This window comes from Parathielavia appendiculata, assembly GCF_033297405.1.
Source record: "Parathielavia appendiculata strain CBS 731.68 unplaced genomic scaffold N657scaffold_8, whole genome shotgun sequence".
Taxonomy (NCBI): domain Eukaryota; kingdom Fungi; phylum Ascomycota; class Sordariomycetes; order Sordariales; family Chaetomiaceae; genus Parathielavia; species Parathielavia appendiculata.
The window spans coordinates 415,338-441,863 of record NW_026944227.1 but is presented as its reverse complement, the minus strand read 5'-3'; the positions used below and the strand labels follow the sequence as shown (position 1 = coordinate 441,863).

At 56.2% G+C, this 26,526-nt stretch overlaps 9 protein-coding genes across 9 annotated transcripts; 4 read left to right on the top strand and 5 right to left on the bottom strand.

Moving 5' to 3' along the window:
- Positions 1-542: 542 nt before the first annotated feature.
- N657DRAFT_646392 (uncharacterized protein) lies at positions 543-1,527 on the bottom strand. The gene is made up of 2 exons (XM_062793117.1): positions 1,000-1,527; positions 543-942 (listed from the first exon to the last, which is right to left on the bottom strand). The coding sequence occupies exons 1-2, from the start codon at positions 1,048-1,050 to the stop codon at positions 760-762; spliced, it is 234 nt and encodes a 77-aa protein (XP_062646438.1). The 5' UTR covers positions 1,051-1,527; the 3' UTR covers positions 543-759.
- Positions 1,528-2,147: 620 nt separating this feature from the next.
- On the top strand, positions 2,148-3,159 carry N657DRAFT_473159 (uncharacterized protein). The gene has a single exon (XM_062787531.1). The coding sequence runs from the start codon at positions 2,328-2,330 to the stop codon at positions 2,982-2,984; it is 657 nt and encodes a 218-aa protein (XP_062646437.1). The 5' UTR covers positions 2,148-2,327; the 3' UTR covers positions 2,985-3,159.
- Positions 3,160-5,621: 2,462 nt separating this feature from the next.
- Positions 5,622-11,848, bottom strand: N657DRAFT_681662 (uncharacterized protein; the record flags this gene model as incomplete). The annotated part of the gene is made up of 2 exons (XM_062796410.1): positions 5,622-5,840; positions 6,023-11,848. 2 exons carry the CDS (start codon positions 11,846-11,848, stop codon positions 5,622-5,624), a joined length of 6,045 nt encoding a protein of 2,014 aa, XP_062646436.1.
- A 2,546-nt stretch (positions 11,849-14,394) lies between these two features.
- N657DRAFT_646385 (TFIIH basal transcription factor complex, subunit SSL1) lies at positions 14,395-16,449 on the top strand. The gene is made up of 2 exons (XM_062793116.1): positions 14,395-15,190; positions 15,250-16,449. The coding sequence occupies exons 1-2, from the start codon at positions 14,583-14,585 to the stop codon at positions 16,241-16,243; spliced, it is 1,602 nt and encodes a 533-aa protein (XP_062646435.1). The 5' UTR covers positions 14,395-14,582; the 3' UTR covers positions 16,244-16,449.
- A 26-nt stretch (positions 16,450-16,475) lies between these two features.
- On the bottom strand, positions 16,476-17,714 carry N657DRAFT_656789 (4-hydroxyphenylpyruvate dioxygenase-like protein; the record flags this gene model as incomplete). The annotated part of the gene is made up of 1 exon (XM_062794738.1): positions 16,476-17,714. The coding sequence occupies one exon, from the start codon at positions 17,712-17,714 to the stop codon at positions 16,476-16,478; it is 1,239 nt and encodes a 412-aa protein (XP_062646434.1).
- Positions 17,715-18,463: 749 nt separating this feature from the next.
- Positions 18,464-19,791, top strand: N657DRAFT_646384 (uncharacterized protein). Its single transcript, XM_062793115.1, has 2 exons — positions 18,464-19,707; positions 19,766-19,791. The coding sequence occupies exon 1, from the start codon at positions 18,743-18,745 to the stop codon at positions 19,541-19,543; it is 801 nt and encodes a 266-aa protein (XP_062646433.1). The 5' UTR covers positions 18,464-18,742; the 3' UTR covers positions 19,544-19,707; positions 19,766-19,791.
- Positions 19,680-19,911, bottom strand: N657DRAFT_681658 (uncharacterized protein; the record flags this gene model as incomplete). Its single annotated transcript, XM_062796409.1, has 2 exons — positions 19,680-19,707; positions 19,766-19,911. 2 exons carry the CDS (start codon positions 19,909-19,911, stop codon positions 19,680-19,682), a joined length of 174 nt encoding a protein of 57 aa, XP_062646432.1.
- A 285-nt stretch (positions 19,912-20,196) lies between these two features.
- On the top strand, positions 20,197-21,227 carry N657DRAFT_646382 (uncharacterized protein). The gene is made up of 4 exons (XM_062793114.1): positions 20,197-20,275; positions 20,369-20,441; positions 20,653-20,989; positions 21,063-21,227. Exons 2-4 carry the CDS (start codon positions 20,379-20,381, stop codon positions 21,068-21,070), a joined length of 408 nt encoding a protein of 135 aa, XP_062646431.1. The 5' UTR covers positions 20,197-20,275; positions 20,369-20,378; the 3' UTR covers positions 21,071-21,227.
- Positions 21,228-21,663: 436 nt separating this feature from the next.
- N657DRAFT_646380 (TPT-domain-containing protein) lies at positions 21,664-23,967 on the bottom strand. The gene is made up of 5 exons (XM_062793113.1): positions 23,475-23,967; positions 23,335-23,402; positions 23,051-23,274; positions 22,582-22,989; positions 21,664-22,518 (listed from the first exon to the last, which is right to left on the bottom strand). Exons 1-5 carry the CDS (start codon positions 23,609-23,611, stop codon positions 22,156-22,158), a joined length of 1,200 nt encoding a protein of 399 aa, XP_062646430.1. The 5' UTR covers positions 23,612-23,967; the 3' UTR covers positions 21,664-22,155.
- Between the last annotated feature and the right edge of the window lie 2,559 nt (positions 23,968-26,526).

The following is a 26,526-nucleotide window of genomic DNA, read 5'->3' as shown; positions in this document are numbered from 1 at the left end:
TACCGAATGGGGTAAGGTAGGGGGCGTCGGAGGCTGGAACCAAGGGCGGTTGTCGGTTGGGTGTGACTGAGGCTCAGCTTCCCGAATTCCCAGGACTGGTTCGGTAAAAGCACGGACATGAGCTTTATCCCAGCTCAGTTGGAGCTGACCCATCACCCTGTAACTATTGTGTATGGGAAGCATCCCAAAGGAGAAGAACAACGACAAAGTTCGCCAATGACAGACTACTGTCGGGCACTCCGCAGTTATTAGTGCTCCGTGTGTACCTTAGGGAGGACTTCAAAGGCGTATGTGTTCCAAAGTCATGTTTTCAGCGCCGTCGTCACACCAGCGTCAGGTTGTCAACATCTGGGACAAGCGGCCGGCTCCTGCCAGTCTTGAGCTCGGCTTGTGCGAAGGAAGATGCCGTTCTTAGGTTCTTAGGGAGTGGGGAAATGGCGTGGCCGTTGTGGAGGCGCCGTTCCAGACTGAGGCTCGGCATCGATTCTCCCCACCAAACACCCCACAACGGGATCCTGCAATTCCAAACCCCTCTCCCGTCACTTCGACGCCATGATGTGATGACCTCCTCCCTTGTTGTTCCCATCAAATGAAAGAAAAGAAAAGCAACCATTGCCCAACATGCCGAGAGAACCCGTGCTCACAGTCCTGTCCGCACAAATGCCACTTTGCACGGGCCATTCCCTTGAAGGCAATCAAGTATTGTCTTAAGGTGGCTCATGATGGTCATTCCTGAGCGCTTCTCAACCGCCGAGGCGCCTAGCCTGATCTGCAATGGCCGAGAATGGCAATTGATGGACAACCCCAAGACGCAACGGCGGATGCCGGGAGCCCGGAGGGCACTCCGCGGTCCGGCCTTTGTAAGCCGGTGCCAGCCGGGCCTTGGATGGTCAGAGTCTTTTGCAGACGGCGCTTCTTGATCATCAATCGGCACCAGGAACGGTTTGTAACGCTTTGTCCTGGAATCCAAACACAAAACCTGACTGATGCAATCTTCAGGAGCAAGCAAGCAAGGCAGCCGAAGCCACATCGCAGACGACTCTCTGACATTGGAAGCCTTTTGCACCCCAGAACACGGAGAGTCCCGAACGGGTAATTCAACACCACTTTGGGACGCCCCACAAAGCAGATGCTTTCTCAAACTGGATATCGGACAATTTCTCATTCGCTGCGCTCTCCAAACTCGCACGACACAAAAGAACCGAATTTGGAGCGCACCGCTTTTCGAGGCGTCTCGCCAAATGCACGTAGGGGGGAATTGCGGGGAGAGTTCAAATAAGTCAAGGAAATAGCAGACTGTCCATCGGCCAGCGTGCGAGGTCCTCGTACAGCCATGAACGATGCTGTTACTTACTGTACATAGTATAGGGCTGCGCAGCCCCCATTCAGGTTCGGTAAGGTACCTTGGGTAACGAGGATTGGGGCACACACACTGGGGTGCCTGTAAAGCCCAAGAAAGGTTTGGCTCCATCGGAATGAGCTCTAGGGCAGGGTAAAAGACCGCGCAATCGCCCCACCACCTTGGCGCGCCTCTCCTCTGGACAGAAGCGCCCCTTTATGTTACTGTGGTAAAACACCACACACTTTGCGCGCTTGCGCCTGCTCCTCCCCTGTGCCACATTTTTGCGCGAACAAGCGCTCGAAGCGAGGCAAATGCCCCTGCAGACGCAAGGTCTGCCTGATCGGCAATGCTCGCCCGACGAGGTTGCCAATCACAGTCCAGATCCGCAGCCAACCTACCACAATACTGTATAACTCCAAGTGATGCGAGTTTACCCGTGCTCCGTGTTCTCGAGCTCATTCAGTGCCCAGCAGCCGGCAGCCCGAAACACGCCACACTCTGCGGCTTTGTCTCAGTCCTGTGCCGAACAGGCATTTCGCCTCTCGCAGCCCTTTCACTGCTCGCTTGGGACCCATCGCCCGCACCCGTGCCGGGCTCGGCCTTCCTAAAAGCTCAAAGCACTTAGCGAAGCCAATCTCGGTATACCAAGAAAACATCGCTAGCTACCACAGTAGATGAACCGAAGATGGCGCTTGGTTCCAGATGACGCCACGTGCCTCGAGTCATCTGGCTCCCATTTTCCACCGGCCGGAACATGCCGTCCGCCCAAGATCTGGTTTGGTTCTCCCGACCCCTGGAAAATTCCCCGGGACAGTGAGACGGCACTCTCCGGGACGCCAAAACGACAACAACGGACGCGACGCTGGAGCCGCGCTTCCGCCAGCCGCTCGCGGTAAAATCGTCCAGTGCTACACTGCACGGGAGATGTCAGGTTGGAAGAATCGTGCTCCTCTGGTACGCTGATAAGCGCACCCACGGGACTTTCATGTCTGGCTTGTCCCGTCGTCATAGCTGGATTGGCTCGATATCCGAGCTGCATTTGCGGCTAAACTGCGATTCCCAAACCTCGCAGCGGCAGAGGGTCAGTGCGATTCGCTGCCCTTGTACTCCGTACCGTACCCCGAACAATATGTCTGATACTTGCATTGTCCGGAAATCTTTGGTGGCGGATTTTGACTCATTAAATAGACTTTATCCTGCCCGCGCGCTTGGCTTTGGATGGGAGGGAGGAGGAGCGAGAGAGGACGGCAAGAGCTGCCACAATCGCCCAAGATCGTTTCCAGGGGCCCGGCCGAGAAGATGCGGCCCTGTGGCGGAGACCACGTGGCTTGACGCTCCAATGCACGATCACTCGCTTTGTCAGGGCAACATAGCCCATGCTCGGGGTGACGGCAAGGCGATGAAAGTACGGCACGGCATTTTGGGGCCTCTCTTCCGCCGAAAACTGTTGACCTTGCCGTTGCTGTTTCTCGGGACCGCCGTTCATCCGCCGTCGCCACGTGACAACGGCGTGACGTTCGACGGCATTTCCCCCAATACTGCCGTCTCGTCTCACTCGCTGCCGCTTCCCAGCGCCAGCCAGAACGAAAAGGAAGGCGAATACCCCGCCTGTCGGATCGGCAGTCTCCCTTCGACGAGGTGATGAGGCGCTAGGTGGGAGGGGGGGGGGGCGGGGAAGGAGAGAGAGGAAGAACAACACTCCGTCCAGCCGCCGACTCTTTCTCGGTTCCGAACTCTTGCCTGCGTTCGGTTTGACGGCGTTGGCGGCTGGGCTCTTGGTCTCGGCAAGGCACAGGAAAATTGGAGATCACGGGCCGGCTGGTCTGACCTGTTGAATTGGTGTCATCTGCGTAACCAGTCTAATAAAGCAAGCTTTGCCCGACGATGATGAATGATGACCCAGAGCACGGCCGCTTCTGGGATGGAAATAAGAACAGACGGCACGGAACGTGTAACCTTAGAATTCATCATGCAAGACATGCACGCTCCCGAGCTACTCTATCCCAAGAAACCCGAACGGGTGATGAATCGCCCAATGGCTGATGGGTGGTGCCCTGGAATCCGAGCTGCTCATTTTCTCGAAGGTGGTACGAGATCGGCAATGGTTTCGGGTTGATTGGGATATTTTGTTGGCCGTATCGGACGGCAGCACGCTCCGCCAAGGGGTTTTGTGTCTTACAGCGTCTCGATCCGCAGTCGATTTCTTTCTGTTTTTCCAAGATCTACCGTCCTCGAGGATCGTCAGGGAAAGTTGGGAGATTACCATGACTGACAGCCACCGGAACTGGCCGGTGCTCTAGAAGACGTCAATCAGTACTCCCGTACGTGTCATCCAATTTCCCCATCTCCCTCTCCTTGGGCCATCAATCCGCGCGGTTGAGAGGGGGGGTGTGGAGACGGTTGGATGACGCCCAACGTTGGACGGCGGCGGCTTAGGTTCTCAACGGGACGAGAGCAGGGGAACGGTTATGTTGGGCCGGCAGTATGTTTCGGGCCCTGGATTGTCCGTTCTGGCTTGGTTTCATTCTCTTATGTTGAGTCAATGAGCCGAGTTGCAAGCAAGGCTGCAGCTTGGCCATGTTTGCTGGTGTCTCGGGGGGGGGGGGGGGGGGGGGGGGGGGGGGGGGTGTGGGGGGGGCGGAGGGGCTCTGAGTTTGTCAGCCGAACGCACTCCATGCTGCTCTCGCTCCCAACTTGACGTCAGGTTTCCGGGTCACGGTCAACATACCGTGGGTTGGAAATGGCAAGGCGCCAAGTCACGTCAGCAGGTACGGATCCGTACCTGGACAACAGTCCGCCGCCCGTCTGAGGGGCTGGCTCTGGTCGCGGATTATTTACACTTCCCGCACGCAGCATTTCGGGGGTATTCTTAACCGAATTTTTGTAAGGTTCCCTCTCTTTCTTTCTCTGCCGTCTTCTGGCCCCGTCGATTGTCATTGTGTCTCGTGAGGTGTGCTTCTCTGGGTGGTAAGTTGGGGCTTCCCAAGGTCGTTTGAAGATGCATATGTGGCTATTTGCTTCGTCGTCACGACCAAGAAAGTCTTGCTGTTCGTTTCATTTTGTGTACTAGTATCCCTCTCGGGACGGTACACCATGGCATGCATGCCGAAAGGGAAAGAGATACGGTTTGACTGACTGGCGCGTTGGGGGGCATGCGTTAAGTTGTGTTTCTACGATCCTCATCCACGCGCGCCCGTCCACTCACCGCTTCTGTAATGTCATGCTTCTCGAGACTGTGCGTAATGAAGGGAATCTAAGCTCCTGCTCGGTGGGTAGAATATAGACGGATTACCGGACAGGGAAGTGACTGCAGCGGTCTATAGGCGCGCAGTGGCGCGAGGTGCGAGAGATCTTGCTCTGGGTAGGTACATATGTAAGCTCGGGAGTTGAGGGACGTCGACGGTGCAATACAAATGAAGGAGACAGCAAAAAGAAACGTATAGTGGTACTGTGTTGGGCCTGTTAGAGCATGAATCCGGCGCTCCCAAGTTACGAAGGTTGAAAGCTTGAGTTCCAACTTCCAGCTGGTTACGAGAAGCGCCACTCTAGCGGTGATGGCTGGCTTCTAGCATAACACCACCTCCTCGCCCACGAGCCATCCCCGCGGCGGCCTGGCGAATCGATGCTCGTCACCTCCGGAGATACAGAAGCTGAGGTTGCTGAGGAGGAGGATTTGAGTGTCCGCCCCAGTTACACCACAATCTTCACTCGCCACCATCTTAACTATACTACTAACCTTTTAAGATTTTTTTGATCCATATGTATTTTGCTGGCCATCCCTACTTCATTATCTCTGCACCTTATCCATCCTTGGCTAACCTGTAATGTACAATGAAACTGGAAAACCGCAATATTGGTATTCTGCCTGCCCCGCCACCACCCATCAATCAAAAAGGGCAGGATACGCAATGACGCCCGACAATGCAAACAAGAAGAAATGCTCCAGTAGAAAACCATCCTCGTCCCAAGCAACAACGGAGCCGCAACCAAAAGTTAGTCCCCTTTCCCGCCAAAAGACCGAAAGAGCCATCAGTTCATCCATCAAGCAACCCCTGCACTCGTTCCCCTCCCCCCGCCTCGCGTGCCATTATGTACAACCAGCCCACTCCAACCACGTCCCCTCCACCCTCCCTCCTCATCCAATAACACGACTCCTTTTCCCCAACTCACATGATTCCTCCTATTCCCAACTCAATCAGTTGGAACCTCCTCTCCTTTTCAGCCACTCTTCCCTCCTCCACCACCCAACCCATCTCCAAGCCAGTGGCACGCGGGCGCCTCAAAAGAACTTCGACAGCGCCCTGCTGAGGTCAATGAAGTCGACCGGCTTGGTGATGTAGTCGTTGAACCCGGCCTCGACACATTTCTCCTGGACGTCCGACATGACGTTGGCCGAGAGGGCAATGATGGGCAGCGAGCCGAACCCGCCCTGTGCCTCCCAGGCCCTGATTTCGCGGCAGGCCTGGTAGCCGTCCATGCGGGGCATGTGGAGGTCGCACTGTTGGAAAGAGAAGAGAAAAGAAAGACAAGTCAGTAAAACCACGATAAGAAGCCAACACAGTGTTATATGCTGAGGGGCGCCATGAAAGAAAAATGGGGACAGAAAGGCCAGGATGGAGGGGGAAAGGAAAATAAAAAAGCCGAGATAGATATATAGAAGAGAGAGAGAGCATAACGCACCAAAATCAACGAATAATACCCCCATCCCTTGTCAAATACCATCTCGGTACACTCGACACCATCCGCCGCCAGCTCCACCTCGACCCCGACTCTCCTCAGGTACTTCTGCAGCACCTTTTGGTTGACCGGGTTATCCTCGACCAGCAGGACCTTGTACCCCTTGCCGCCCATCCGGCGCTCCATGTCGACGTAGCTCTGGCGCTGATCCTCCACCAGCCTCTGGGCCGTAGACCGGTTGTGATCGATGCTCATGTCGCGCTCCTTGGCCGGGTCGAAAATCACGGCGAACCGCGACGGCTTGACCGGCTTGTAAATGTACGTGACGTTGCCGTCCGAGAGGATGCTCTCGTACTTTGTGCCCGCCACCAGCCTGGAGACAGCCTGCCGCTGGACCGAGTCCGAGAGGATTAGGATGGTCGTGTGGTCGAGAAGCTTGGACGCAGATGAACTCATCATGATCCTATCCATGAGGGAGATGATTTCCTCGGCGGAGAAAAGGTTGACGACGATGTGCGTGAAGCGGACTGAGTCCTCGCCCTTGATAAGATTGTCTGCTTCTTCGACCGTAGCGACGCCAGTGATCTGGTGGGGAATGTGCTTGGGCAGCGTCATCTCGATGTGCGAGGTAGTCGCCTCGCGGCTGTGGGTTTGCGGGCAAATAATTAGGATGGAATAGATGAGCGGCGGCGCATGGTGTTTGGCGGGACTCTCTCCGCTGCCAGTGGGCCTGCTGCTGGGAGTGTCTTTGCGATGCGGCATCTCCAGTTTCATCTGAGAGAGGTCTTGTCCGCTGGCCCGGGCCGCTTGGCTGAAGCGGACCAAGCCAGCATTCACTGATGACATGGACGACCGGGTTGTCGTACCAGTCCGGCCCGAAGACACGGATAGATCCGAGCTCTCACTAGAAAGAACTGCCGGTGAAGAAGTGAGGCCGCCAACCGTTGTCGATGGGCTATTACTCAAGACCGTGCCTTGGAGTGAACTCACCAACGGGGTCTGGGCAGATGAAACGGGCGAGTCTCGCACCAGACCCGGTGTTGACTGAGGAGGCGGGGTGGTGTCGGGGTGGTCCTTCTCGGTAGGTAAACCAAACCTCGCGCTGAAGGTGAAAGTCGACCCCTTACCCGGGACAGCAGTGCCCTCCATTTTTCCTCCATGGAGCTCCACCAGCTGGCGCGAGATGACCAGGCCCAGCCCGCTACCGCCGTGTTGCCGGGTGCTGCTGCCGTCAATTTGGCTAAAAGGTTTGAAGATTAGCTCGGCTTCTTCCTTGGTAAAGCCCCTGCCCGTGTCGATGATGGAGAACTCGAGCATGATCTCGTCTGGCTGCAGATGCGCCCAATCGGGTGTGATCACCCTGCACTTGCTGAACACTTCGCCCTGGCTGGTGAACTTGATGGCGTTGCCAATGACGTTGAGCAACACTTGGCGGATGCGCACTCGGTCTCCCTTGACCCACGCGGGAACATCTTCTTCGACCACATAGTTGAGCTCGAGGCGCTTCGCAATGGCCATGGTAGACACGAGCTCATTCACGTCCTCGATCAGGGAGCGGGTGTGGAACCACTCGTAGCTCAGCTTCATCATGCCGGCGTCCACCTTGGAGAGGTCGAGGATGTCGTTGATGATCATGAGCAGGCTGTTGGCGCTCGTCTGGATGGTGTTCGTGTAATCTCGCTGCTCCTCGTTGAGGGTCGTGTCCTGCAAGAAACTGACCATGCCCGAGATGCCGATAAGCGGAGTACGGATCTCGTGCGACATGTTGCTGAGAAAGCGGCCCTTAGAGTCCATGGCCTCTTTCAGCTTGGTCTCGAGGAGTTTCAGGTCGTTGATATCCGTGGCTGACCCAAAATACGAACTTGTGCCGTTGCCAAAGACGGCGTTGTCGATCTCAACGCAGCGGATCAAATGCCACCGGTATTCGTCGCTCTTGGATCGGAGCCTGATCTCGGTAGTATACGAAAGTCTCCCACTGCTATCTGTCGACACTTTGATCACTCCTTTCTTAGCAAGTTCGGTGAGATGGGCAGTCGGAAGGTCATAGGCGGACCCGTCCTTGCTACCGCTGCCGGTGCTGCTGGAGCTGTTGTGCCGTGGGAGCGAGCCATCGGGAATTGTGGTGCTTCCATCAGGGGTGTCGAAGTGTCTCCCGACCTGGCGAACAGCCGTATAATCAGCCGAAAACGAACGGCCATGTGCCACCGAACCCGCCTTGGAACTAGGGGTTGACTGTCTGCCAAGGGGGATCCGGCACTTAGCCAGATCGTCTGGATGCACATAGTCCATGAAACCGAGCCCCAAGGCATCATTGAAGCTCTGGCCCGTGTACGACAGCCACTGCTCGTTTGCGAACGTGATACCTTCGTCCTCGGTAGCTGTAAAAATAATCTGCGGTATCAAGTTGGCGAGCAGGCGATGCTTGGCCTCGGACGCCTCAACCTCCTCTTGTCTAGCTGCTCTGACTTCGGCAATGTGTTGGTCATGAATGTCCATGTACGAGCCCAGAAATTGCAGGATGACGCCCCTCTTGTCCTTGGATGCAACGGCTCGCGCGTAGAACCATCTGTACGCACCGTCGAACCGTCGAATACGCACCGTCTTCGAGAACTGCTCGCCGGTCCTGACGGAATGGCTCCACATGCGCAAATACTCATCTCTGTCCTCCGGATGTATGCTGCCCCATGGGTCGGCTGCCAATTCACCCGAGGTCTGCCCGCGGTATGTGAGGAAGCGACTGTTAACCCACACTATTTCGCCTGTTTGGGGCAGAGCAACGAACACGTGAACGGGTAGCGAGTCCAGGATGAGTCCCTTCAGCTTGTCAGATGGCGGTGTCATATCGGTTTGCGATATCGACCCGGCTCTCGAGGGCACAGCTGCCGAGTGAGGGACCGCTCTGCCGATTGTTGAGCTCGGAGGGAGAGATTGGAAAGTTGATGCGAAATCGGCGCCGTATGAGTGTAGCTGGGTATGGCGATGCGGTGCCGGGCCTGTAGTGCCAGCAGCCTTGTTCTGCATCATCTCCGCTTGGGCCGCCGCACTACCACCTCTTTCAGCTAACGCTTGATCTTTCTTCTCTCTTGAGGGAGGTCGCTTGTGCTGAGCATTCGCTGATCCGGTTTCTTCTGTGTCCTGACGGACGGACTCGTTACTCTTTCGAGACTCGGCCGCGGAAGGGCTCAGTGTGGTCGTGTCATGCTGCTGTGCTTTGCCCCCCGATAGGCGTAGCGATGATCGCTTCTCGGCGGTGGAGACTTCCCGGGAGTTTCTCCTCGGCCGAGGCCCCGCGTTGGCCTGGCTCCTGGGAACTGCGCTGAAGTAGCTCTCAGCGCTAACGGGCGCTGGACTCGACGTAGGGCCCCGCTTGTCAGTCATAACGAATCCGAGGGACGACGGATCCCATCCCGGTGTCCCACCGGGAGAGCCGGCAGTGCTGCGAGAAGGCCCTGAATAGTCGCTTGGGCTAGTCATACTGCCCGCGAGAGAGCCCCGGGAAGGAGTATCCTCGGCGGGCAAGTATGCCAACGAAGCCAAAGCAGTCGGGTCGGCAAGCGGTCGTCCGTCAGGCCCAAGGGCGCCAAAACCCACCGTCTGTGGTCTGCGCTTCTGCAGCCCGTTGAGCTCGGTCTCCAGATTAGTATAGTGGCGACAGAGAGAGAAGGAGGTGGCGAGATGGGGGGCGAGGTGCTCCAGTGAGTTCCGAAGGTTGGATGGGTACGGGATGATGGGACTCAGAATAGAAAGTATGGCAATCGGGGCGTGTTTTTCCTTGACCGGGCGCTCTGGAGATATATTCGCAGTGCCCGAGGGCTCTCGGGATTTCCTTACTGACATCTTCTGCTCCATCATCGAGGGATCGAGTTTGAACGAGGGGTTGGGCTTTGACAGAAGGACGTGCGTCAAGGGGATGTGCAGCACCGTCCACGCGTTGTCGACGCCAATGGCCTCTGGCGGCATCATGGACGAGTAATCGTCAGGGGCGCAGGTCGGGTTGAAAGACTCCTCGTCGACCATGGCGTCGGTGAAGAAGGGGTTCTCAGTCGGGTCGGGCCTCACGGCAGGAGAAGGGGCGGGAGACTGGGACCATGGAGACGGTGGTGCCTGCTCGTATTCCTCGTACCTAGGACTGGGCGTCTTAGGCGATTCTTCGTCCATCCGAGACGCAATCGTGGACTTTCTCTCCAATGACTGAGGCTTGGGACCGCGGCCCGTTGCGGACGAGAGGGTGGCAGCACTGCCGAGGAATGAGGATAGCTTCGACAGAGAATCTGCCCGCGGCTTCCTGAGCTTCTTGCGATGTGCCTCAGTCGACTTGGCCGCAGCTTCGAACGGCTTCTTCTGTGCCGAGTCCTGACTGAGGTACGGGTAACTCCTGGTAAGCGCTACCACGCGGCCACGCTCTAATACGCGGAGGACACCGTTATGGTCAATCAGCGGGTCAGCCTCGTAGTCGAGTGCCTGCAACACATTTAACATCTTCCCATGTCCCTCCCGCGGCGCGCTAAAAGGCGCCTCCCAGCTTGGAATTTCCTGGTGCTCCTCCAGCGAATCGTGCTGCTCCAGCGCTTGTTGGTTTAGGCTGGGCGGGCTGTTGAAACCGTCAGGGTCAGGGTCGCGGCTGGAGGTAGTGGGCGGATAATGATGAGATTTACTCCTTGACAGAAGCTGAGGCCGACCCTGAGCAAGCAATGGCTGCTCATTTGCTGCCCTTCGCGCGTCTTTCTCGTACGAGGTGAAGGAATGCCTACTTTGCAGCGCGGGCCGTATGGCATCCTGCTGGCCCTGGAGCTCACCAGGTCGGGAATAGCTCTCAGGCGTCTCGGCGTTGCTGCTTGGAACGAGGCTCGAGCCCCTCGCCAGATAACCCAGGCTCAAATCGTCCTCGCGGTGGGCATTGTACGTGGCCTTTTGACCCCAAGGCACGTTCTCGATGTCGGTCGAGTCGGCTGGAACGGCAAGTGTCACCCTTTCGGCTCTGTACACGTCGACCATTATCTGCACAACGGTGTGCCACCAGGCATCCAGACCTGGCTCGGCCGAGAGCATGAGGGACAACTCGTAGAGATTTGGGTTCGGGAAATCAGGTTGGCCCGCCAGCGGCTGCGAGCACCCCGGTGGCAAAAAAGTCAGGTTGGAGGATGGTGTAGAAGGGTTTGACATGACGGTGTCTCGGCTCCTGACGCCCTCGGACGGGGTTGGCTGGCCGTCTGGCGGGACAGTTGGCGAGAGCATCGTGAAAGGGCGGTGAGAAGCTGGAGAAAGGATGCCGGATGAAGCCATTCGCGGAAACGGATATGAAGGCGTCCCTGAGATCGCCCCAGGTGTGGGAGTCCCTCGAATGGTATGGCCAGAGCCAGACCCAGTCGACGTTGAGGTGGTCGGCAATCCCAGACCGGACAAGACGGGCTGCGGCGACGGCGAAGTTTCTTCCTGGATGGGAGAAACCCTGGTTGGGCCAGGCACGGGCAACTGCGCCCCTCTTGGAGAATATTCTCTCGTCTCCAAGTCGCGGGCCAACTGCTCACGGTACTCGTCCAGCTGCCGCTGCGCATCTCCAGGCTCCGAGTTTGTGAACCTTCCCGTCCGGGGCTGGCCAACATCTTTGACGGGAGGCGAAGCAGGTCCGGCCTCCCTTCGAGGGGTCTCGTCGTCGTCATGTTCCCCGTCCTGTTCTTCGGCCGATACGTTGGGCTCTCGGCTGCTATCAAATTCGGAGTCGTCCTTAAAAGTGATGGTTTTCTTGGCAGATGTTGCTTGATGAGAGGCCGGGCCTGGAGCGCTGAGCGGCTGTGGCCCTTCCTCCCTAGCCACGGGGCCACCTGACATTTGTTCTGCTGCGGTCTTCAATGCCGGATGCGAACGGGTCACAGCATTATCGGGAGCGGGCCAATATGGTAGCGGAGGACAATGCGCAGGGCGTGGCTCAACCCACACAGGGCCTGGTTTCGGTGGTCTGCGCTGTTCAGGCGATTCTCCAGAGGTCGGTGGTTCGCAAGGTCGTGCCCTCATCCCCCCGAGAGCAAGAGTCCCGGTGACGTCGGCTGTTGAAGGCGGCCACAAAGGCTCGAGACCGGGCCTGGGCGCACATCCACCGCAACGGCCGCTGATGCTACAGGGATGACAAAAAAAGTGCTTATTGAAGTCTCTGTTGTGTTGTATGAGAAGAAGAAAATAGAAATTAAAGACTGGTTACCACCGCGACTCGCTGTAAGAAAACGCGGGAGAGAGACGGCCTGATTGCCGTCAAACTTGGAAAGCGGCAATTTGACGCACAAACTGGCACTTGGAGGGAGCAGGAGATGGGTTACGGTTTGACCGGGCCTAGTAAAGAGTCAGAACAGGGATCCCGTGTCGTTGCACAGCGGTGTGCTTTGCTAGGCATGCCTTGTGGGTGTGGCAGTTGGCAAGTGGCAGCGGTGCGAGTAAGGCAACTAGCGGGAGTGGGCAAACCTGAATGGGAACCCGTGGAGATGCGTATTTTGGAAAGGGCAAAGCTGATGTGAGCGACTCGGATACTTGACCGTGGGAGGTTCGAGGGCGGCAGACTTGGCTAACGCTCCCTGGCAGACTGGCCAACTAAAGGGGAACAATGACGTTATGCCTTCGGAGCTGAGACAGTAAACCCACAAATTTCTCAGATGCGCACGCTTTCTGACCCCATCAACCAATTCATCAACGATCGGGCTACTGGACCCTGAACATCCATATCCACAAATACAATGCAGCTTTTCTTCCTCTCTTTTTCTTACGCTGTGTAGCTGGGAATAAGCACAAAGAGAGAGAAAGATTGGATACGTAACAGTGTCGAGTCGTGTAAATGGGGAATTTCCAGCTCCCTAAATTCCCATATGGCTCCCTCGGGCTCCTTTTACCTGGCAGCACCGCATTTTCACACTTGGCTGGGGGGGTTAACTTGCCCAGGCAAGCAGCTCACTGGCGCCAAAGAGCAGCTCATTGGACGCCTAGGCACGTCCGTTCCGTAGCGTAGCATTCTGAGCCTCCACCAGCGAGTAACAAACCAAGGGGCTGTTTCTTGTCTGGCACTACCAGGGGACTCCGTATCCGTACCAATGGTACTCTCCCCCCTCCACGATAAACCGCTTTGCTTGCCATTCTGGGCTACATTACAGCCGTTCAAATCTGATGTTATGTAGAGAGTTCTGAGATGCCTTGGCTTGAGGTGTAGGCAGAGCACGGAAATGCCGGTGGGAGTACACTTATCGAACACCCTGAACTTCCGCAAGCGGCATCGCTAGCGCGAAGCCTAGCTTCAATGTCTGCCTCGTGGAAGCGATTCGTTAAACGTCTTGTGTCTCGGTTGCCGGGTGCTCGGAACTTCTTGGAATGCTGATCGGGCGGCAGCTGGAAGCAAACCGATCTGTCCTGGTGGAAGACCATGCCAGGTCGGACGGCCCAGGGTCCGCTGTCAGGGCCCGACACCGTTCGGCTGATTTATCATGTAAAGCATCTAGGTGCACGTATTGTACCTTCCGATACGTATGCTCGGAACCTTGATGAAATCGGCGAGAGACCGGCGAGACCGGCAAGCTGCCGTCAACGGAGAAGGAGGTTGCACTTCTGCAAGAACAAGTGAACTTAGCCCGTTGCATATTAAGCCAGTTCGATCACTGGCAGAGTGACGTCATAACATGCAGCGTAACCGATGAGAGGCAGCTGATGTGGGGCAAGACCCTGAGGAGCCGGAACCTGGGCTGCTCTTTGATTCGTTGGGTGTCTTACTGGGAGCTCATGCCCCTCCAGGCCACCGACTTCCTCATCGGTGTGAGAACCGCCGCCCCGACTGCGGGTACACGTGTACATCCTCCGTATGTTAGCTACAAGACTTCGGCAGTCTCAGATAATGATGTTGCCCTGAAAAGAGATGCTAATTTAATGCGGTGCATATTTCTTATATCACACCACGTTGGTTTTTATTGCAGAGTCCCGTCTTTGCGAAGATTCATCTCACCCGGACAGAATACTCCTAGCGCCATACTTAGAGTCAATGAAATTTGTCAATGAATTTACGTACTCTGTACGGATGGGAGTTATTACATCAGGAAAACCTTGCAGAGCTTCCTTTACCTTGTCGCACGACGTTCCCTACTGGCAGAGTATCATTCGTGTCTTTCAGTCCCCAGACGCCGCTTAATCTGACAGAAGTGCATGATCATGAACGCAGGAAACGTCATAAGTTAACATTGGCTCTCGCGGCTCAACGTCGTAATCTAAGCTGAGCGAGAAGACAAAACTGCCACATTGAACAAGGGTAAGTGCTCCGACACCTTATTGGCCCACAATGCCAAAAAAAGGCACCATATCACAAGGCTGCCCAAACCCTGAAGCTTCCCTTGGCTCGGCAGCAGCCTCGCTATCATGCTTCCGAGCCAACAATCACCGTGTTCTTAGTTGCGACAAAATACCTCTACAATTCGGCGTAATCAACAGAACGCTTTGAAGATATGATTCAGGAGCGTCAGATAACTCTTGAACTCTCAATCTGTAAAAAAACCTGAACCCATCCGTCCAACCCACCCATTCGTCCCTGCACGCCACCGCGATGGCCGACTCTGACGGCGAATATGTCGAGGACTTCTCGGACGACGACCTCGGAGGCAATCGCGCTGATACGGGTGGTGATGCCAGCTCCTATGGCACACGGTCCAAGGCCGGCCGCCGGGCTGGAAAGGCAGGCGACAGCCGCAAAGCGAAGGCCGGTCGCTCGAAGGCTGCTTGGGAAGACATCAAGCGATCCTGGGAGAATGTGGTTGAGACAGAAGATGGCAGTATCACTATTGAGGCTCTCATTGAGGCCGAGAAGCGTCGACGGCTTATGCGCGACACAACGCCGCTCCAGCGCGGCATCATCCGACATTTGATGCTGGTTCTCGACATGAGCTTCGCCATGGCCGAGAAAGACCTTTTACCAAACCGCTATCTTTTGACGCTCAACTACGCCGTCGACTTTGTGCGCGAATATTTCGAACAGAACCCCATCAGCCAAATGGGAATTGTCGGTATGCGCGACGGCATTGCCGTCAGGATCAGCGACATGGGCGGGAATCCCACAGAGCACATTGAGAAACTGAGGGCGTGGGCGGAGCAGCAGGAGCCGCAGGGAAATCCAAGTCTCCAGAATGCCCTGGAGATGTGCCGCGGCGCATTGTTGTTCGTTCACTATAACCTCTCTGAAAGGCACAATTGATCCCAGGCTAACGCTGGACAAGCCACACTCCGTCCCACGGCACGCGCGAAGTCCTCATCATATACGGCGCCCTCCTCTCCAGCGATCCGGGCGACATCCACGACACAATAGCCAACCTCCTCACCGACCGCATCCGCGTCTCGATCGTGGGTCTCGCCGCCCAAGTAGCCATCTGCGCCGAGCTCTGCAGCCGCACCAACGGCGGCGACCCCTCCTCGTACGCCATCGCCCTCCACGAGCAGCACTTCCGCGAGCTCCTCCTCGCCGCCACCATTCCACCCGTAACCCACGCATTCCCCTCCTCCTCCTCCGATGCCAAAGAAGCCAACAGCAACAGCAACAACGGCGGCAGTAGTAGTACCCAGGCCTCGCTCCTGATGATGGGCTTCCCCTCCCGCACGCTCGCCTCCAAGGACCACGTCAGCCTCTGCGCCTGCCACAACCGGCCCACCCGTGAGGGGTACGCCTGCACGCGCTGCCGTACCAAGGTCTGCCGCCTGCCGGCCGAGTGCCCCGTGTGCGGCCTGACGCTGGTGCTAAGCACGCACCTGGCGCGCTCCTACCACCACCTCTTCCCCCTGAAGGGGTGGGTCGAGGTGCCGTGGTCCGAGGCCGGCAAGTCGGCGGCGTGTTTTGCCTGCCTGGTGCCCTTTCCGGCTGTTCCGCGGGGGAAGATGATGGCCGGTAAGGGTAAGGCGGTGGCGGCGTCCGCTGCGGGAGAAAAGGGGGATGGAAAAGGTGGTGGTGTGGGTGTGGGCGTTGACCCCGCCGTGGTGATGCCCGAGATCAAGACGGCTGGGGTGAGCGAGAGCGGGCGGTACGCTTGCACGGTGTGCGGTCACCACTTTTGCATCGACTGCGATGTGTATGCCCACGAGATCATCCATAACTGCCCTGGGTGTCAGAGCGACCCTAGGGTCATTAAGGGGCAGCCGGAGGCGGATGGAGAAGGGATGAATGGCCAGGGACATCAAGAAAAGGGAACTGCAAACGAGGCGATGGTTATAGACTCATAGGCTTGGCCCGGTGAATTTTCAGTTTATATGAGTGCTTTTGTGGTTGGCTGCGGCGTTGGATGGCGAGCATGGCACGGTGCGGGAGCATCCCTCATGGACAAATGTTGGATAAGAGCAGGCTGCTTGGCTTTAAGCGAGAACGCATCGCAAAACTTAAGATGCTAAAATACCGAATCAGATGCTATCATAGATCTACATCATTGTCGTCGTCATCGCAAACGACCAAGCCCAGTTACAAATTCCCCCGCTCTGCCTGCTCCCGCTCTATAGCCTCAAACAGGCTCTTAAAGTTACCCGCTCCGAATCCGTCAAACTCATTCCGCTGGATGATCTCAATAAACACCGTTGGCCTGTCCATCAGCGGCTTGGTGAACAGCTGCAGCAGATAACCCCGCTCGTCATAATCGATCAGGATATTCAGCCGCTCAATGACGTCCAGGTCCTCCTTGAGCTCCCAGTCCCGCCTCTCGGTCTTGAGCCGCATCCGTATCGTCTCGTAGTACGTCTTGGGCACGTCGATGAACTGCACGCCGCGGGCGCGCAGAGCCGACACGCTGGCGATGATGTCGGGCGTGAGCAGCGCAATGTGCTGGACGCCCGGGCCCGAGTTGAACTGCACGTACTCCTCGATCTGCGACTTCTTCTTGCCCGGCGCGGGCTCGTTGATGGGCATCTTGACAACGTTATTGGGGCTCGCCATGACGATGGAACTGAGCGCGCTGAACTCGGTGCAGATCTGGCTGTCGTCGACGGACCAAAAGCGGTGGAATGAGAGGCACTGCTCGTAGAAGGCGCAGGCCGACACCATCTCGTTCCAGTCCTGGTTGCCGACGCAGTGGTCGATGCGGGCGAGCGGGACCGGGGGCAGGGCGGCGGTGGCTGTGCCGGAGGTTGACGGGACGGCGCGGAAACCCGGCAGGAAGGCGCCGCGGAAGTTCTGACGGGCGATGAGTGTGTGCGTAGTGTCGCCGTAGGTGCGGATGACGGCGGTGCGCACGTGGCCCTGCTCCTTGTCGCCCGTCGTCATGGGCGGCTGGACGGCGTCGGCGCCCTCGACCACGGCCTTGTCGTAGACGCCGTCGACGCTGTCAACCTCAAAGGCTACGTCCTTGACTGCGTCGCCGTGCTTCTCCAGATGCTCGTGCATCTCCTGGAGGAGGTGCTTGTCCTCGGGCGAGATGGGCTCATCTTCGGGCAGATGCTTGGCCGAACGGATGGGCGATGTGAAGACGAAGCGCACATCGTTGTTGGCCACGACATATGAGGCAAAGTAGCGGCTGCCAGTCTCCAGGCCGCGGTAGGCGATGGTCTTGAAGCCGAAGAAGGTGGTATAGAAGCCGGCGGCCTGCTTGGCGTTGCCCACCCACCATGTGATGTGGTCGTAGCCGCTGAAGTTGGGCGATGGGCTCTGGACTGCGAAGTCCGAAGCCCCGGAGGAAGCGTAGATGTCCGAGGTTGCAGACGGTGACATGCTCACAGGGATGGTTTTGGAGTGGGTGATTGACTGAGGAGGGAGGTATTCGATAGAGCACTGTGGCAGAGTTGATAATTACCTGATTGCCGGAAAGTTCAGAAGTTCGTTCAAATGGATGGCTCGATATGGCTTGGTGTTCGTTGGTTATCAAATTTCAGATCATTGGTAGTAGGAGGGACTCACGGCTTATATGAATGGGGCCATGACGGTATGAAGACAGCAACTCGGCTTAACAATCCCCCTAAGGTTTCCAGGGGGGGCTTAAGGTAGGCAAAGACCGGCATAGTTGCCCACGTCAGAGGTCCCGAGACCCGCGGTCGGGCCAGTCCTTTGCTTGCCTGAAGCAGAGCCGATACACCAGAGGAGCCCGGCTTGTCTGATGATGTTGGCGCGGATGGAAATCCCACTGTAGAAGAAATCCTTATGCGGAGATATGCGGAGAGACGGCTTTCCTAATACCTGACTTTTAACACATTCTTGCCCATTGAAGCATTGCCTTCTGCAACTGAGCTGCATTTCCCTAGGTTCAGACGGTCCTGGCTCGCCTGTCACGTCTCCGCGCATAATGACGAACGGTGCGGTAAAGCCGAGTTGGGAGTGTTTGGTGCTATGAGCCGCCCGTTGGTTGATGGGAAAGCGGAATGGCACCGAAGTTGAAATGGATGTCCCACCAAAGCCGCACAAAGCCGCCTTTTGCCGAGAGAGCCGCACCACGACCCGAGACGGAGGCAACGGTCAGCAACAGCGACCTAAGCATCATATGCACGCGACCGCTGCACTCTGGCGTGAAATAGCCAACATCGATAACGTACCATACCCTGCCACTGTGATGGCCATCCGAGTGCAAACCACCACGAATATCCCATAAGACACCAAGGTTGAAAACTGCCAACCAATTTGCTTTGGTTTCCATTCCACTGCTTCGGACATTTGTACTCTCTCGTATTGCTCAACCACAAGATACCACCAAAAACGGTCAAGAAGCAGGACCACCACGACGCAGAACGCCTCAATCAACAGACACCATGGCGTACTTTGAGCTGAGCCGGCGCGACATCAATGTCCTCGAAAAGATCAAGGACCCAGAGTCCGACCCCTCTCTCCTGGTCCAGGTTGATGCCACCCTTCCCAAGGACCCCCATATTTCAGATCCGGAGGAGTACCAAAAAATCTCCCAGCAAGAACGCGACATCATCGTGTCGATCCAGGAGCTCGAGATGCGACAGACCAGGCAACAATCCAGCGGAGCGGCGAATATCGACATTGTTGCAGAGTACCGCAACTGTGTCTCAAGGCTCGGCCAGCTCATCCAGGAACACCCACAATATGCCAGCGCCCGCAATAACAGGGCGCAAGCTTTGAGGCGACTATACGGAGACGCGATGCTTGTTGCCGACGCGCCAGAGAGCCTGCTAGCACTGCTCCATGAAGCCGACGATGCCGAGCGGCTAGAGGCAGCAAAAACTGCGCTGGGCGACCTCGACCATGCCATCTCCTTGCTCACGCCCAAGGTGGCGTATTCGAGACTGCACCCGCAGGTCGCGAGGACACTGTCTAACGCCCACACCCAGCGAGCGGCCATCTATCTGATGACTTCCAAGCTGATGGGTTCGAAGCCAGCCTCGGTGGATGCGGCGAGGCCTGAGGCGAGCTGGTTGAAGCTGGAATTCGAGGAGCGGGCATCAAGGGATTTTGCCATGGGTGGCAGGTACGGGAATGAAATCGCAAAGGGCCTGGCGGTAAGCACAAACCCGACTGCCAAGCTCTGCGGCCAAATGGTGCGGGAGGCCATGAAGAAGGAGTATGGACCGGGCTTCGCATCATGACGGCCGGACAAACACAACAGTGCGCTTGTATATGGATTCGGCGTTTGACGTTTAGGGCTGTGAGGGTGGCGTTCCGGTCTTTCGTTTACCAGGTTCGAAATCTTGATGCATCTAGATAGCGAGTAACGCCGACGACTTAAGAGCTCTTTGGGAAACCAAGACGACTGTGCCGACTCGTCTCAGCAAATATAGTGAGTTCGTACAGCTGGATGTTGAACCTACCGACGACCTGCCTCAAGTGTCTCCCGAGTGGTCCTGCCCTTCTCCTTCTCCTCACGGTTGATTCTCAGCGCGGCTGCCGAAATGCCGATAAAGACGGCGAAGACGGGGTCCGCAACGCGGGAAATGATGTAGACTGGTGTGGCCATTGTCATGGAGCTATATACGCTATCGGAGGGTGCGTCTGGATAGTCGGGAAGTGGCGGAGTCTAAAGCATCAACAAGCAGGACGGCGCTCTCGCTGTGCAATTTTGGAGGGTTATTCTCTTCGGAGCCCAATGGAGGAAGCTGAGAGTGGGGTTTCTACCGAATGTTACATGCTCAATGCTGAGCTTGGCGGTTAATCCGCACGGGCCAGCTTTTAGTCAGCCATTTGACCAATCCGCGGTGTTTGCCCACCTCAATTTTGGGAGCCCACAAACTGGAAATTATTTCGGGGGACGTCCAAGCCCAGTTCAGCTCTCACTCTCTGTGCCCGCAATCGACTTTAGGAAAGGCCAGAGGAAACAACAGGTATGTCCCGAACACATGCTGCGTCCCCAATATTTGGAGTGACTCCGGTCAATGTTCTTTGGGTCGCTAACCTTGTTGTCCTATACCCAACAGAACCGACAAAATGAAGTTCCTTAAGACGTCGAGGGTCTGCCTCGTTACCCGGGGTCGCTATGCCGGCAAAAAGGTACGCCATCCGAACGGATCTGCTTTTTCCTCGACGGAACCGATAGTTTTAGAGTTGGGCTGCGAGGGGACGGACATGTGCTACCGGGGTTTAGCAGACGGCAATGCGCGACGATGAGTGAGAGAGGCACGGATATCGCAGCATGAGAAGGGGAAAATTGCGGGTTTGGCAAAAAGAGTTGAGATTTGAATACTGACTCGGGGCTCTTCAGGTTGTCATCATCCAACCCGTCGACTCCGGCAGCAAGACACACCCCTACGGCCACGCCCTGGTTGCGGGCATCGAGCGGTACCCGAGCAAGATCACGCGCCGCATGTCCAAGTCGAGGCAGGAGAAGCGCTCCAAGGTCAAGCCTTTCATCAAGGTCATCAACTACAACCACCTGATGCCCACCCGCTACACGCTCGAGCTCGAGGGCCTCAAGTCGGTCCTGAATGCCGATACCTTCAAGGAGGTCAGCCAGCGCGAGGAGGCGAAGAAGACCGTCAAGAAGGTCCTGGAGGAGCGCTACACGAGCGGCAAGAACCGGTGGTTTTTCACTCCTCTGCGTATGTCGCTCCCACACCGAGCCGTACTCTTGACTGGAGTCAGAAAGGATGTCTATAACTGACTGTAATGCAGGTTTCTGATCGATTTATTCTCACAACTGGCTGGGCAGGGCGAACGGGTTTTTTTCGGGGCTGTACACAGCATTATTCGCGGAATAAAAATCTGAGGCTCACTAGCTGAATTTCACGGCAATTCGACGACACCATTCGGCCCGCATTAACGTGGCTCCTCGATGAGTGCGTTGCCTCCCGATGCTGCACGGAAGGCCGACCCTGAGCATAGCAGGATGCAGCAAAGTCGGACCTGGCGGCAGCGTGGCACTCAGTGACCGATCATGTTCTGGCCTAGCGGTGGGATGCCGCAGAGTAGGACGAGCAAGGTAGTCCTTGGAGACATGTCCAACGCTTCCCGTTTGTCTGTGACACATGACATGCCCAGTCACCGAAACGAGAGAAAGTTTGTATGTGATTTCTTCTCGGGCAACATTTGGCTGATATCCTGTCCCCTGCCGCCACATCGTACTTGTTCTCCATGCGCTTGCCGAGTGTAACGAATCCTGGGCTCAAGGCATTCTCCCTGCTTGATTATGTTGTGGAGCTCTTTCTCTCTCCTATGCAATTCCCTCCGCGATGACCACTAGATTTGGCACCTCGCCAGATCTGGAAGACGATACACAACATGATATGATTCGAATGCTGTCCGGACAAGTCTATCCCCTTACATAAGTCCGTATGGTCTGTGACGCTTTCAGCCCACCCTCCCGTGTTCTGCTGGCCATGACACCGTGGAACGGGACCTGAATTTCTGGATGTAAGTACATGAAACGAAGGGAGAACGGACTTATACAAGAATGGTGGGATGACAGCGGTGAGTTGGGTATGTAATCCCGACCAAACACGCTATCGCCGCTGACCGCGATCGATGTTCATGTCGACAAATTGATTGTAAGATAAACTCCCAGCCATCCGTCCGTACGCTACTCAGCGGCTCCCAGCCGGAGGTTCCAGAAAATGCAAGCACCGTACCACCTCTAGCCCGTTTTGTTTGCACTCCCGGTCTTGAAAAAGAACGTGGGCATTATAAAGAAAGAAGCCGTGGGGAATGCACCCCCGTCCGCCCACACCATTGTCATGCCTTGAAATTACATTCTACTTGTCGTCGCCGCTCAGAACTTGGACAGGCCCATCTTATTCTTTGCCGTGTCGAGTACGTGCGTCGCATCATACGACGGCGCGAAGCCGCCAAGGACGACAAAGACAGTCATCAGCGCCAGCAAGATGACGGCCACGCGCCGGAGTATTGGGCGGCGGTTGCCGAAATCAGCCCATTGCCTACCGGCCTCGCCAGCATAGCCCTTAATGGCCTCGTAACCGAGCTTGTAGTAGATCATGCCGCCGAGCGCGATGCTGTAGCCGAAGAACTGCAGGGCAGTGACCTGGGTTCCAAAAATAATCATCGACGCGACGACGAGGAGGACGTCCTTGAGAACACCACAGAGGGTGAGGACGAGGGATGAGGTCTTGCCGATCTATTGAGGGGCGTGGTTAGCAAGCAGTTCCGCGGTGGGTTCCGTGAATAAGAGTGGACTTACCAGGAAGACAACCGAGACATTCAAGAGGAAGGCGCACATTCCGTTCAGGAAGAACATGAACAGGCCGACGTTGTAAACTTCGCTCATGGTAACCTTGGGGATCTCCCAGAAGAGGGCCACCACAAAGTTCATGACGGCGCAGACAGGGGCAAAGTAGTACAGCGACACCAAAGGATCCATCTTGAACTCGGCTGAGCTGAGGAGTCGCTGGACCATGGTGAGACGAAGCGCCTCAAAGATGATGCCGGCAATCTGGTAGATGAAGCCGATCCAGACGAACTTGATTTCGCCGATCGAGGCAATGACAACACCCACGACGATGGCCGAGACATTGAGGAAGACCTTGAGGTTCGGCTGCGAGACGCCGAGGGCCCAACTAGAGAGAAGGACCGCAACAGGAGTAGTGGCCTGGGCCTGGATCAGTACAACTGTCTGGCGGAAAGTCGAAAGTGTAACCGTCGGCACCAACCTTGAGCATCTGAATGAACGCAACGCTGAGGTAGAGATATGTGAGATTGCCGAAAATCAAGCTCAAGCTGAAGAAGAAGCCGATTGGGACGATTGCGCGGAGGTAGACGCGGCCCGTCATCTTGACTGTCTTGCGTCCATCGAGGAGCGTCGTGTAGCGTGCCAGGAGTTGTGTCATGATGGTCGCAAAGGTCAAGTGAAAGGTGGTCAGAATGACCGGGTACGCTGCCAAATCTCAGCATCTCGTCTTGAGCCTTCCAGTCCTCCCAATCTCGGTGCCCTTACCGAATCCGAGCGTTGAGAGTATCCATTTGTTGAACAGAATGACCGAAGAACTGAGTGCGATCCAGACGCTGTCGGGGTTACGGGTTAACCGTACGCTCGGTCGAAGGCGTACCGTCCGTCACTGGCATTGATCGACTCACCTCACGTATAAAGCGGGATGCAGTGACGGCTTGGGTGGTTGAAGTTTTTCGGCCTCGGGGTCCACGGTCGGAAGAATCGGGCCATCTCCCTCTCTAGGTTGATCGCCCGACGCCCGTGTCTTTTCTTCGACGCCCATTTCTATCCCTGGATTTTGTGGTGCTGGAACCGGCCGCAATCTCGAGTCAAAAATTGATGGGGTCCCGGACGTGTCGACAGGAAGCGGGGAACCGTTGGCGGTTCGAGCGGCAGCGCCAGACGGAGAAAACGAATGGATGGTCAAAGCCAGCTGCGACTGACGGTTGGGAATCGTGTATGTCGAGAGGGTCGGCGAAGAGTGACGACGTGAGAATCTGCAGCATGGACTTAGGTTGCGGACGTCTTGCAATTAATTGGGGTCGGTCGCCTTGTGGAAAGAGCAAGCCTAGACTTGGCACCTCTCAGGGGAAAGTTGCGTTTGCACTGTGCCAAGGATAATTGGTTTTAGGAGGAAACGGTTCCAGATCTTGCCGAGTCGGAACCCTGTCCGTGGAGGCGGCTCATAGTGGGGACGTGGCGTGGAGCGATCAGTCAAAGGAATGGATGCTTCTGTTGATCCTTACCTGCAAGGCAACTGATACAGGAGAGCCGCAAAGAACAACTTCTAGGTTCAGCAACTATGCAGAATATGTTCTTCGAAGATGGGGCACTGGTTAGATTCCACGAGTCAAACAATGGTACATTACTTAATGACACAGAACCATGTTGTGGACTTATTATGGAACATGGCTTGTCAGGCTTCCGGTCGGTAAACCGGCCCCAGAGTGGGCTCTGCTCCTAACGTTTTCTTTGACTACAGGATCGGCACCATGAGAGGGGAGAAGGAGTGGACCGAAACTTCTGCCAGCAGGATCTCGCGCAAACAAATTGGGTTGAATTGCATTCTGGTGCGGGCTGTCCTGCATCTCAGCAGCCTCCCGATCGCCACGTACTGGGTGGGGCTGTGGAACGCAACTCGGGCTTCCCTGGTTGCGACAACGTACGCAAGACAGAATGAATACCTGTCTCTAGCAAACTACCTGTACCTAGAAAATAAGAAGTAGAAAGTACTATAAGTAAGGCCGGTAGGTAAGATACCTGAGTGTCAGTCAGATTGGGGCATCAGACGCAAACGCTGCCGATTGTGCTGACTTTAGGTGCATCGGGTTGGAAGCTCATTGGCGAGTCGTGCGGTCAATGTCTTCTGCTTGGGACGGCGCAATACAGTATCGAATTTCTCTAGTGTCGTTCGCTCCACTGCCATCTCAGGATGCATGAGGTGTGCCGTTTGGTGATGGTTGGAGGTCGTTGTCAGGCTGGCGGCGATGACGCTAGCGGTGTTGATTCAAGACCTGAACCCGCCGATCCACGATGTGTGAGAATTGGCGTTAGAGAAGCCCGTTATGACGTTGTTGCAAAACGGTAACGAGATTCATGCCAAGGGATCTCGGAGCGGCCAGATCCTCGCGCTGAGGCTGCGTGGGACGCTTCCCATCAGCCTGCCGTGCCGTGTGTATCATGCCGAGATCGCTGACCGCCCCAACGGAGTAGCCCCATAAGGTATTGTTCCAGCACAGCCTTACTGTATCAGACGGCAGACTGACTGAATGAAAAAGCGAACCAGCGCTGGACACATCCCACACGGGCCTCTGGCGGGCGAGGCAGGTACAGGAGTCGTACACGCGTCCTGTGGGCCGGGCACGTTGGCCTACGAGCAGCGCCGTGATGAAACTGCAGGCAACTATTATATGCAGGCATGGTACAGGGTGGGACTTTCGAGGTGCACAAAGCATACAGCCTGCCAGCGTTCTTTCGGAAGCGTCCCTTTCCTGGCTTGTTTCAACCTTCTGCTCACGCAGCCTGCCAGGCCGCCGCTGTGACCTCAAATCTGTTGTCGAAGCCGTACTCCGTACAACGTGCCTCGATTAGCCGGCCCGCACACATGAGCGACGTCACCCTTTGCCTCCAATTGAGACCGGCACCCGGTTCGAACGACCCATTGCGGATGATCCTCGTCTCGCTCAATCAAGTCTCCTTTTCTACCTGCAACCGTTCCTTGTTGCTCATGTTGATCCCTTCGATTCGCTGGCGGCTGTGTTCTGGTATTCTACTCAGACTTGGCGTGCTGCCCTGACGATCGCGATCATGAAACAAGCGCAGCCGGCATGGTGGGTCGATATGCGGTGTACACAAAAACTTGGGAACTCGCCGCCCGTTCTCCAGGTCTCGGATTCAAGATGGAGAGCGGGTCAAGGCACAGCCATCGCCATATCACAGAACAGTAAAGAACGGGACACCGCTTCGCCATTGACATGGTCGTCCCACCGACTTCTCCTGTTCCTCCGTGATTGTCGACGCCAATTTCGGAGAACCGAGATGATGAGCGTTGTTGGGCTTTTGTGTTGCAACCGTGGCCGCCACACACCAATGTTGTCTCCACACTGTGTACCCCTGGCTCGAACAAGTACAATACATGGGCCATTGCCGGTGCCGTGCATGCCGACAAACAAGGTTATGCCCCACCGCGAAGCGAAGTGAGGCATCGCGGGATGATCCATGGAAATGGGAGAAATCGTTCCCCAAGAGATTCGAAACGACGCCTCACAGGGTTGCATGCAATCGCAGATCCCACTGACCAGCCGTTTCGAGACGCGTACAATTTTAGCGCCCCTTTTGTTGCCTCTTTCCTGGAGCTTGGCAGCGGCCTGGCCCAATCCTGGCAACAGCAAGAACCCCAGACAACACCTGCATCGCTGCGGGCGGGGGTTCAAAAATGTGGTCGACACCTTCAAAATGTAACTACCGCCTCATCACCCTTGGAAGGAACGACGCGGTGTGATAGCGGGCTTTCCTTTTCTTGACATCAACACCACAATCCTTTAGTTTTTATTTGCTATAGGTGATCATCGGTCGTTTGCTTAAACTCATACAGATCTAACATCTCTGCACAGCCAGCACTCTCGTTGCTCCTTACCCAAGGCCAAATCCTCCTCCGTGACACCCGCAAGCGTTTTACAACCTCCACCTGCTCTCACA

Excerpts from the sequence above, each read along its gene's own strand:
- N657DRAFT_646382 (XM_062793114.1), top strand. The coding sequence starts at position 20,379 with ATGAAGTTCCTTAAGACGTCGAGGGTCTGCCTCGTTACCCGGGGTCGC. Across the intron at positions 20,442-20,652 it reads GTCGCTATGCCGGCAAAAAG|GTTGTCATCATCCAACCCGT; the intron begins GTACGCCATCCG and ends GGGGCTCTTCAG.
- N657DRAFT_646380 (XM_062793113.1), bottom strand. The coding sequence starts at position 23,611 with ATGGGCGTCGAAGAAAAGACACGGGCGTCGGGCGATCAACCTAGAGAG. Across the intron at positions 23,403-23,474 it reads CATCCCGCTTTATACGTGAG|CGTCTGGATCGCACTCAGTT; the intron begins GTGAGTCGATCA and ends TAACCCCGACAG. Across the intron at positions 22,519-22,581 it reads ATGTCTCGGTTGTCTTCCTG|ATCGGCAAGACCTCATCCCT; the intron begins GTAAGTCCACTC and ends GCCCCTCAATAG.
- N657DRAFT_473159 (XM_062787531.1), top strand. The coding sequence starts at position 2,328 with ATGTCTGGCTTGTCCCGTCGTCATAGCTGGATTGGCTCGATATCCGAG.
- N657DRAFT_646385 (XM_062793116.1), top strand. The coding sequence starts at position 14,583 with ATGGCCGACTCTGACGGCGAATATGTCGAGGACTTCTCGGACGACGAC. Across the intron at positions 15,191-15,249 it reads ATGTGCCGCGGCGCATTGTT|CCACACTCCGTCCCACGGCA; the intron begins GTTCGTTCACTA and ends ACGCTGGACAAG.
- N657DRAFT_646392 (XM_062793117.1), bottom strand. The coding sequence starts at position 1,050 with ATGTCAGAGAGTCGTCTGCGATGTGGCTTCGGCTGCCTTGCTTGCTTG. Across the intron at positions 943-999 it reads GCTGCCTTGCTTGCTTGCTC|CGTTCCTGGTGCCGATTGAT; the intron begins CTGAAGATTGCA and ends AGCGTTACAAAC.
- N657DRAFT_646384 (XM_062793115.1), top strand. The coding sequence starts at position 18,743 with ATGGCGTACTTTGAGCTGAGCCGGCGCGACATCAATGTCCTCGAAAAG.